Raw genomic sequence first — 11,295 nt, forward strand, 5'->3', positions numbered from 1 at the left:
CGGTATCCACAACTGCCAGAAAAGATGCGCTCTACAAAAAACACAAGAAGACAGATCGGAAACATGATTACATATCTCCACTGAAGAATCAGGGACATCTGTTTACTGGAAGTAGGTATCACAGTAAAGCACATTATTGCATAGACCGAATAATTCTGTCCCATATAACCTTTTTTATATTTTGGTGATGGTTATTGGGACAGAACGGGGTTCATTGAAATTTTGTGAGATCGCATGCAAAATGCATGCGCTGCGAATGCGGCCCGTACGCCGCTATTGGCACGGAAAAAAACCTACCGTTCCCTTCTACATGGCTTTACCTTGCTACTGATATGTGTATACATTCACTTCAATCGTTATTTACTTCTTAAAAGATCGTTTTTCAGAAACCCGCTTCATTTAACTTTAGTAAATTACGTTCGCCATTTACAAACAATCAGACCAATCAGAGCGAGACTTACAATAGCCCCTGGTTCTCGCGTGTATCTGTGGCGCTGCAGGAGGGCTAATAGACTCGCTCTGATTGGTCTGATTGTTTGTAAATGGCAAATGCGATTTACTAAAGTTAAATGAAGGGGGTTTCTGAAAAACAATCTCTTAAGAAGTAAATAACAATTGAAGTGAATGTATACACATATCAGTAGCAAGGTAAAGCCATGTAGAAAGGAACGGTAGGTTTTTTTTCGTGCCAATAGCGGCGTACGGGCCGCATTCGCAGCGCATGCATTTTGCATGCGATCTCACAAAATTTCAATGAACCCCGTTCTGTCCCAATAGCGCTCACCAAAATATAAAAAAGGTTATATGGGACAGAATTATTCGGTCAAATTATTGCGGTTCCTGCTGCACCGCGAGTGAGAAAAAGCTTCCCTTTCAACAGGCGAAATTAGCACCAAGATTATTATTTTAATGGGGAAATTATATACCATTTGAAAGCTGAATGTATAGACTCTTGATTTATGATATTTTCATTAAAATATACCATTCACTCGCAGAGGTATTAGACCCTGAACACTCTGCTAGCTGGGCATATATTACGTCTTTCGCCAGCCATTGTGAAAAGCCATCGTTGCAAGGGGATANCCAAAATATAAAAAAGGTTATATGGGACAGAATTATTCGGTCTAAGGTAAAACCAACACCTGGATTAGTTCGTTCCTGTCAGATCGAATGCAGACAGTCGTCGTCGACGGAGAGAGATCTGACCCTGTAAATGTAGAATCAGGAGTCCCGCAAGGTTCAGTGCTTGGACCTTGCCTGTTCCTGTTCTACATAAATGACATCCCGGAAGATACACAAGCTACCGTTCGACTTTTTGGCAGATGACACATTGATTCATATAGCTCTGACTAAACCACAAGATTCACAAATACTGCAGAATGACTTGGACCAACTAGCAGTCTGGGAAGACAAGTGGATGATGAAGTTCCACCAAGACAAATGTCTGGTCCTGACCATCACCAGGAAACTCCAACCAACCTGTTACCCATATGCTCTACGCGGACATACCTTAGACGTGGCCACATCAGCCAAGTACCTGGGTGTCACACTAACATCAGACCTTCGATGGCACAACCACATCAGCTCAATCTGTAGTAAAGCAAATGGAACCCTATCATTCCTGAGAAAGAACCTAAATATTTCCTCAATGGAAGTTAAGTCACTTGCCTATACCTTATTGGTTAGGCCCACGGTGGAGTACGCCAGCACGGTATGGGATCCATATCAGGCGCAGGACTGCAAACATCTTGAAATGGTCCAAAGACGAGCAGCGAGATATGTCTCAAACCGCCACCACAACAGGTCGAGTGTTACTGACATGCTTGAAACACTCAACTGGCCGACGCTGGAGTCAAGACGAATGGTTGCCCGTTTGGCTATGATGTACAAGCTCGTCAACGGCATGGTCAACTTGGATACCAACAACCGTCTGATACCACCTACTCGAAGCACCAAGAACATGTCAGAGCACTCTTTTCAAATCCCATCCTCCAGATGTGACTACAGGAAAGGCTCCTTCTTTCCCAGGTCTATTACAGAGTGGAACGCCTTACCCACTGAAGTGGTGACAGCCGAAAATCTATGTTCCTTTAAGTCTCTGATTACTGCCTAAACGACATCAGGGCAGTTTTTTAAGTAAAATTTGCTTTTTTTGGTTTTTTTCTTTAGAAAATCATGGAAAGGAAAATTTTATTTTAGTCTCAACAAGCGCCTCCCGTTGGCATAATCATCAGTATGTTGATGGTGGCCAATATAGCGTAGAAATAGCGTAGAAGTAGAAGTATTTCCCTTAACCTACATTTTTCAGTTCGGACTCTTATCATAGCGTTATAATTAACCTCCTATATCATTAATTAAATCCCCTGGGTATGAATATTTGGTGCATTTTTTGATTACTTGGTTGCCTATTAATCCCCTCGATCCTTTCTTTGTTTGTGAATTTTATATAACCATTATATTTGTTTTGTTCATATTAAATTCTAATCTTTTTGATTCAGCTAATCTGGGGCTAAACCGACCAGGTTCTCCGACTGTTACACGTCGTAGGAACAGTAGCCAATGTAGTGTTAAGCGACAAAATATAATAATCTCCAATTTCTAGAATATCTTGAACATCCCCGCGGTCGCGTACGCATATCCCGCGGAACTGCGCGTCTCATCCGCGCGCAGCGCTCAGGATCAACAGCAAAGCTGTGCCACGCAAGCTTGTATCATGTCTCTCTGGATATAGAACTGTTTGTCCAGCAGCCTTCATCAGATAAATGAAATTGCACAATATTGTTGCTTTTAATTTTATAGTACTTTCATTTTGGTAGTAGATGAGTACGTAGTACTATTAATTTCGAGAGAGCATATGCTCCATTTCTTTTAAGAATCACATGGTGCCTTTAGCTGTACCAATTACCTGTGCTAAACCAGAAGACCTGTGTTTGCGTATCTGTTAAAAAGAATTATATTTTAATAAAATTGTACTTTTAGATTAGAGAGTAGATACTCCTCGCAAAGGTTGCGTCGAGCCAGTGGGCGCAAGGATGTCTGTAGCCGCCCACCCACTTTCGTTGGGGAAAAATTAGTAACTCGTCGGGTGAATTAACGTTGTCCCTTAGCTGCGGGTGTGGTAGCTATCCAGAGTAGTACATATAATGGATGGTCTCATTACGGCGGCCATTGCATAGATATTATATATATATATATATATATATATATATATATATTATATATATATATATATATATATATATATATATATATATCGTATATATATATATATATATCGTATATACGGTCTGTATGAGCCATTGTAACAGCTTTTGCAACAATTTTGAATTTGGATGTTGTCATTTTTCTTACCTTTATATGGTATGGTTGTTTGACCTTAGAAGGTATACACACACTAATGTGTATAGAGATATGTAGGCTTATGATTGCGTGGATGATAACAGTTACAGTATGTAAAAATTTGCAGGAATCCAAAATATTGAACACCTGAGCCGGGATCAGGAGGCAAAGTAATAGAAATCTTTAATATTTTATAAAACTTGCAGTATGTTATTTACGAAAAGAAATTCGTTTACCGTCTAAAATTACTGCATATAGCGTACTGTTATAGCATAATGAAATGTTGAAAGAGGTTGAATATCGAATTATACTGCATAATGTTTACAAGTGATTTACGTACTTATAATACAAGTTATTTGTAATTGGCTTAAAACACTAACCACGGAAACTGTATATTCAAATGCTCTAAGATAAATATTAGTTTAAATTAGGCCTTGCACGTATAATAACTACTTGGAAACAGCTGAACTATCGCCTTAGACGGGCCAGCACATTTTAAACCAGTATTCGCAATATTACTAACTGAACGTCTGCCCCCGCCCTTCCGATGCAAGTTGTGACACTGCTGATTATGAAATAAAATTCACAGCATTCGATATCGTTTTACCGTTTAAAAAATGCTTTCTATACTAAATGAACTATTTTTTATTCCATAACAACAAACAGGTGTATCATGTTAACAATATTTCCTTCTATTATTCATATATTTACATATCCACGACCAGCAATGATAAGGAGAATTTATTTGTGTCGGCCCAATAATAACTCTAGTGTCACACGCACGCACGCACGCACGCACGCACGCACGTACGCCCTCATACAATCATACACACACGCTTAGACACATGCCCACATACTTACACCTCACATCGAAAATATCATTATATCAATTTGTAGATGCCGAGTCTGTTTAACATACTACATAAACGAAACTTTGATAGATGGATGTTCACACATGACAGTAATTATTAAATAGACGAATTCCCCTTTATAGGTTTTCCTGCAGTATCACGTACACAGAGTCTATTTTGCTAGAAAGACCTTTACCTTCCTTCATACATAGCGCAAATTTGTGCACATGTCGTCGCTATACTTCCATAATAATAGTTTATGCATATATGCAATCCAAGATTGCAAATTAAACTCCCACATTAATGATTACATATGGTGTTTTTGTTCATAAACCTACTATATCGACTTTTCTTGATATTGTGATGCAGCAGAATGAATGATAGAATGCATGGCCTATGCACCATCGTCAGTCAATTATATTCGTCGTATAATTCGGTAAGCTCGTGCTTAAGTTCGTACAACGTCGAACATGGATGCGTATAAGCAGCAACAACCATGCGCGCATTCCGAACAGTCCCGTGATACGATCTAGACTATTCTATACGTTATTTATATTCCAAGTTTCCATGGAGACCGCTTATCATAACGATGCATTGGTGCGAATATGAGTTATTGGAATAGTACGCAGACTCCGAAAACACGCTCGGTGTCCAAACGATGATGGGCAAGATTTCTAATATTCACGCGTCACGCGGCGCGAAGGAAATAATAACCAGCTTCCGAAACTACTAGAAGAATCTCAGTAGCTCGACGTGAAACACATCCCCTTTAAAAGCGCGCACCTTCGGTGTGATTTTCAGGCGCTTCGCGCGACGTCCCGGCTAGCGCGTGGGCAGTGCTGACTGCTATGATGACGGAACTGCATATATTCGCGACAGGCGGTCCGGCAAGAAAGCAGGTACATGTATGTATGCGAGACCAATAATATCGCTTCCACGCAGTGAGAGAAATTTAATTGCATATTGTTGCTGACCACCATCAACAACAGCTGGTGTAAACCGATAACTACGCGTGCGACTATATAAGCGGTCTACATGGAACTGCTATTATTGCTGAGAACATGATAAATCTGCTAGTCACTTTGCTGGTACATGTGACATATTTATGAAACACACTGTTATTGATATATAATATAAAACCCTAGCTGACCACGCGTCGACTTAATACCGAGACAACATTACTAATCAAGGCAGAAATACAAATATAATTAGAGCACAAGGTTATACTAGTTATCATTAGAGTATAAACATAGTGCGTATTACGTATATACACAATTATGAATGAATATAATTACACTGGGTTGTACAGCTACACCACGAGAAGGTCTTGTAATATTTACAGAGTCTTGCATATGTAACGTTTACAGCCGTTTACACAAGCTAGTACAACACCGGAAGTCCACCTAGTGCGGCTCATCAGCACTTCGTTATTACTGTCTCACATTTCCTTTTATTTCTCGCTCCTTTCGGTCGATATCGCTCTGCATTGCTCACACTCGCTCACTCTTCATTCCATTTCCTCTCACATCCCTCTCGCCCATGTCCGGACGCATACATAGAGTGAGCACTTTAATGCTAGTCTTTGCTACGCGCTCTTCAGAATCGACGCTATATCCGTACGCGCTTACTTTGTGCTCGTATTCAATTTTTCACTAATAGCGTCAGTATTAACTAAAGCTGATTTCATCACGTAGGTTCAGAGTGATTTGACAGTCGATGGCAACATTAGAGTCACTGTATTAGACGTAGTGAATAGCGTATGGCACGTATGTGCACACACTGTCAACAGGAAATCTATAAGACTAGCCATAATTATTTGAATGCAACAATCGGCCGACTGGGCAACACGTGTAGTTCAATGATCGACCGCGAGGAGCACACTAATTTAGCCGGCACGCATTCTACAGAAATAACTCTTGTGTGTTTCCGCGGTATTAAGACTGAGCACACGCGGGGCTTGTCAGTGGTTATAGTGCTGTCGGATGCTGTAAACTTCAATAAATTTATAAAACATTGCGAATAGTTTTACTACGATTACATCAAGAATGACAGCCGATTTATTAGCTTAACCGAGGACCAATATCATCTGCACCCATATGGGTACCCATCTCGTATACATAATAATGATGAGTGTGAATATAACCCACATGTAGATTGGCGTATACATATTTATATGGAGATATGCGCGACTAGATGGAAATTCACTTTATCGCCGGGCTCTTCCATGAAACGGGCAATCCGTTCAGCAGTCATATGCTGGTTGACGTCAGGGGAAAGCAGACGCCATTTTGTGTCGATTTCACTATTTCGATCAAATCAATGGCGATAACTTTGTTAGGATAATGACGTATATTCTCATCTCCAATGAGCGAACGTGTGATGACACCGGTTGAATGAGGATCGTGGGGGCGAGTAGATGGAATCCGACATCCCCCGCGGGACATCATGGCAGTGCTGCCTCACGACGCCGACCCGCCTCTCACTAGTTCCAGATAGAGTTCAGACTGAAGAAAACGCCCGTAGGAGTCCTTTTCCATGAGCCCGACTATCCGCTTCTGGGCCTGGTCAAACGCATGCCGATTCGGGTTTGCCAGATTGCTCACCGTTGCTGCCCTGGTGATCGAGTCGAGGTTAACCTAAGACGGAAAAAAATTAATACAGCTTTGTTTAGAAAACGCACTTCCGACAGCTATAGTAAATCCCTTTTATGCAGAGAGACTCAAACATAAATGTGCGCAGTGCGTAATCTAGATAGCAGGTAAGCTATACAGATACAATATCGTGAAGCTCTGCATCTGTGGCCAATATTTTAGCTTATAATATCTAGAGCCTTTGCTAGTAAATGCCCAGGGACATTGGATGAAATAGGGTGAATATTGATTACAGGCTGTTCCAATAAGAACATCGAGCGATTTCCATAACTTTCATGCCGCATCACTGTTGATGGCCTGCCCTTATATATACACACACACACGCACGAATGCACCTGATACGTAATCCATGCAGAACGATATGGAAAACATGCAGCGAGCATATAGGGGACTCATATGATGGACGCCCACATATCAAACAGACCCTCGCGCACACATGGAAAGTTGTTTTGGGAGATTGTAATGGAAAACTGTCCCCACACCTCTTGGTGGGCGCGTGTACTCATGCCTGCTGCCGCAGACGCCCACTGTATGGCAAGTTTGAGATTGTACCTCCTTTGGTGCTTGTATCGCAACAAAGTCTGCGAATATCTTCTTAGCCTTGGGAGCGAGCTTCACCGCCTTTGTCTTCTTGTACTCCTCACAGGCTATCCAGAATTCTAGGTTCTCCTCGCTGAACTCTGACCTCAAGAATACCCGAAACAGAGACAATCCGTCTGCATAAAAACAGAAGGCAAGTTTTTCAGAAAATACAGTCACTCAAGCACACAAAGCTATATATGCGCGCGCACGCATGTACGCACCTACGCGCACACGTTCCATAGTCGGCGCGGCATACGTATACGCCACACAATAGTAATTAAACGCCTTTCCCTCAACCGGCATCGGTATCAGAAGGGAATATAATACCATTAGACTATGGCATCAACAGCTGATAATACATGTATTATGAATTATGTATTATTAGCTCTTGAGATCATCAGGAGTGAATAATTTGTTTTCATTGATTCCTGCATGCGTCGGAATGCTCCTGTTCACCCCTGTTTGTCCCTCATGCGATCTGACGACGACATAGCGAAGGGGATAAAGAGAACTTATAGAAGGGAAATGTGAACGATTTAAATAAGTGAAATAACATTTGAGCTGTAACAAGTTTGGTCAGCATAAGATCTCCTCTTCCACACACGGTATACTGTTTCATATATTGTGCATGCGCAAGTGGCTGCACGTTATTTTAAATGGGAACCAAATTTCTACGCTATACCAGCAGTCCACGCATACACGCCCGCCCGCACGCAAACTCGCCTGTCCACCCGTTCACACGTGCCTGTCACACTTGCCTGTAATGCGTTCATACACGCACGTAGGTACAAATGCGCGCATGCACGCCCCCCCCCCCCACACGCACACAGATACACAATACAAACACACGGCCACAGTAACCCCTGAAAGTGTAAGGTAGTACGAAATTGATGCACTGAATGACAAACTATCGCACTATAACACTGCATTAGTAGCCATACATTAGTAAGGAACATTAGGAGATTAACTAGACTATCATGTCCGATAATGGCCAGCGCGTTTCTGAACGTACTATTGCAGTTGACCACGCATTCATATCAATATAATCCGGATTTTACCTCCCGAGTGATGCACATACCGCAGTCAAGTGAACATTGGACAGACAGCGCACATAGAATCCTACGATAAACTTATATGAGTAATTTAAGAGAATATATTACGGAAGAGTTGGATACCCCTAAATGAGGTAATCATGCATGCCTTAAAGATTTTCATTTTGAAATTTCTGGAAACGTTCGTGATTTTCGTCATCATGCCATTGTCAGTGAAACGGTGGCAGCCGCCGAGTTATGTTACTGAGAGAGTTAGTTACTGAGAGATGCCCCCTAACTTTATCACCCGGATGGCCGGCAAGCGTAATAAAATGCTCCTATAACGTGTCATGCGTAAACATTATAACCTACTACACACGCGCACACACAAACACACACACATTGGCGCGCACACACAAACACACACATTGGCGCGCACACACACACGCGTACACACGCATGCACATGCACGTGTATACGCACATAGCGCTCCGCACACACGCACGTACACAGGCACACACGCACACACACACGCACACGCTTAGCGCTCCGCACACACGCACACACACGCGCGCACACGCACACACATATACACACAAACACACACACACACACACACACACACACACACACACACACACACCACCCATCACACACACCACAACAGTCATGCCCTTGCTGATCAGACAATCGATCCGGTTTCTTCCATCCATACTAACGTGCACGTATTTGGGAACGTGATCGCTGGGCCGAGCTTCCGCAATCAGTCGTGTGCAAATAAAGCCGTATAGGATTGTTTCAGTTGATGAAGGTGCCCTTGCGACACGCCCCTGCTCCCACGTCAACAGCGATCGTCGCTTTAATTAAGTACTTTCGTCTCCTTATAGGATGACGCGGGCAAGTAAGAGCGAGTTTTTGACTTATGGAGCCGTCTTTGGACATCTGCGTTCCGTGAATGCGCGCTGGCCGTTAGTCGCATATACGGCGAGGGCAACTGTAGGCTTGGGCGATCGATTGGCACACAGACGTCAACGATAAGAAGGGTGTACCTGTCGTACATACCAAGTATATATATATATATATATATATATATATATATACTATATATATCAATCAGATCGAGTCTCCTCGGAAGAATGGTGATGGCATGCCCAAGATGGTCTGTGCAGCATAATTGACCGAATTTCATCGGCTGACTGCAGGCCAGTATCGCGTCTAAGTTGTCGATGTACGTCAGTCGCTGGCCGCCCCGAGAAGCCCGACCCTGTTGAGGTTCCCAGAGAAGCAAGTCGTGCGCGGCAACATTATTTGTTGGACACAGTGCCCCGCCAAACGCAATCTCTCGATCGTATCTAGGGAGAGTGGTGGTAGTTCCCCATAAATCACCTCATTCGGAACACGATCCTGCCAGGTGACATTACATACTTTTCGGAGCATACAAATATATATATATATATATATATATATATATGTATTAGGCGTGTACGTGCGTGTAGGTATATTAGGTTAGGTATATATTAGCAGGAGTTAATAAAGTTATTAACTCCTGATATAAGCTATATATATATATATATTATATGTGTGTGTGTGGTGTGTGTGCGTGCGTGCGTGCGTGCTGTGTGTTGTGTGTGTGTGTGTGTGTGTGTGTGTGTGTGTTGTGTGTGTGTGTGTGTGTGTGTGTAGTACAGTGTTTTAGCCAGACAATTAATTAGTAAATCTTCAGGACGGCCGCGATAAGCCCAGAAGACATTAGCTGCATACTTAAGAGTGGACATAAATTAACGTGACAGAAGGCATTGCAAAATTGTCATTAAGGGGTACCTCGGACGGTAGTCGCGACCGGTCGTGGTACAACGACCCTTGAATTGACACTAACGAGGAAACAGGTCGGACGACGATAGATACAGATAAAAGACAGGGGTTTTGGTAGAAACGGGAGAGACGTCGACGTACAGCTGACTGGTATGTGTACATGTTGCTATCGCTGTTTACAATAAAGCTATAGTTGTCACTGTTTACACAACTGTTACGTTCTACTGTCTACGAACCGATATTCCACTCTACATGTGTGTGCATGTGTATTTGAGTGAGAGAGTGTGTGTGTATGTATCTCTGTGTGTGCGTGCGTGCGTGTGGAGTGCGTGTGTGTCGCGTGTTCGTGTGTTAACGGTTTTTGTGTGCATAAACAGGTCGAATTTTTATCGACTTACACTTATCGTGCAGCAAGGTTGTCCAGATCTCGCCCATCCCAGCGCCACCTGTCGGGAAGGTCGCGGCGGAGGAGGAAGAAGAGGAATTCTCTCTCCCGCATCTCTCGTACGGTGTCTCCATGTTAGAGCGGAGTCGGTGTGACGCCGCGCCAGGAATCCCAGCTTCTCCTTAACATCCTTCGCACTGAAAAATGTCGGTTTACTCTCAAGAGACGTTCTTCTCGTATCTGGATCCATGAGTGTCAAGTGCGAATCGTTCTTTTTATGGCTATATACTGTATATATATATTTATATGATTTTTACGACGTCGGGTTGCGACACCTATCCTAACGGTCACTAGCAAACGCAGTCGTTACGGCAACGTGATAACGTTGTTAATTCGAATCGCAACTGCCACGATAGCAACTCTCAGCCACCGGGCACGTGAACGAGAAGTGTAGATGTTGAACGCGCAACCAATGCGGCGATCAATACACGCACAACACGCCAGCACCTCGCACTAGTTCTTCACTCTTAGCTACTAAGGCCCAATGGCAGTCAGTAGCCGCGTGAGCAGGAGGAATACGGAGATTCGCAGCCACAGATCGCACATATAGAACTATAGGCAGCCTTTCACCGAATCGCTAGAGC

General features: G+C 42.9%; 1 protein-coding gene across 1 annotated transcript in view; it reads right to left on the reverse strand.

Annotated features, from left to right (window-relative positions):
* Positions 1-4,010: 4,010 nt before the first annotated feature.
* Positions 4,011-11,295, reverse strand: part of LOC106805569 (regulator of G-protein signaling 2-like) — an 83,660-nt gene continuing 76,375 nt past the window's right edge. The window contains exons 5-6 of the mRNA XM_014807223.1: positions 7,394-7,557; positions 4,011-6,826 (exon numbers count right to left, since the gene is read on the reverse strand). Coding sequence (XP_014662709.1) covers positions 6,650-6,826; positions 7,394-7,557 — 341 coding nt within the window. The 3' untranslated portion in view covers positions 4,011-6,649. The remainder of the gene's footprint in view (positions 6,827-7,393; positions 7,558-11,295) is intronic.

This window comes from Priapulus caudatus, unplaced genomic scaffold (genome assembly GCF_000485595.1).
Source record: "Priapulus caudatus unplaced genomic scaffold, Priapulus_caudatus-5.0.1 Scaffold119, whole genome shotgun sequence".
Taxonomy (NCBI): domain Eukaryota; kingdom Metazoa; phylum Priapulida; class Priapulimorpha; order Priapulimorphida; family Priapulidae; genus Priapulus; species Priapulus caudatus.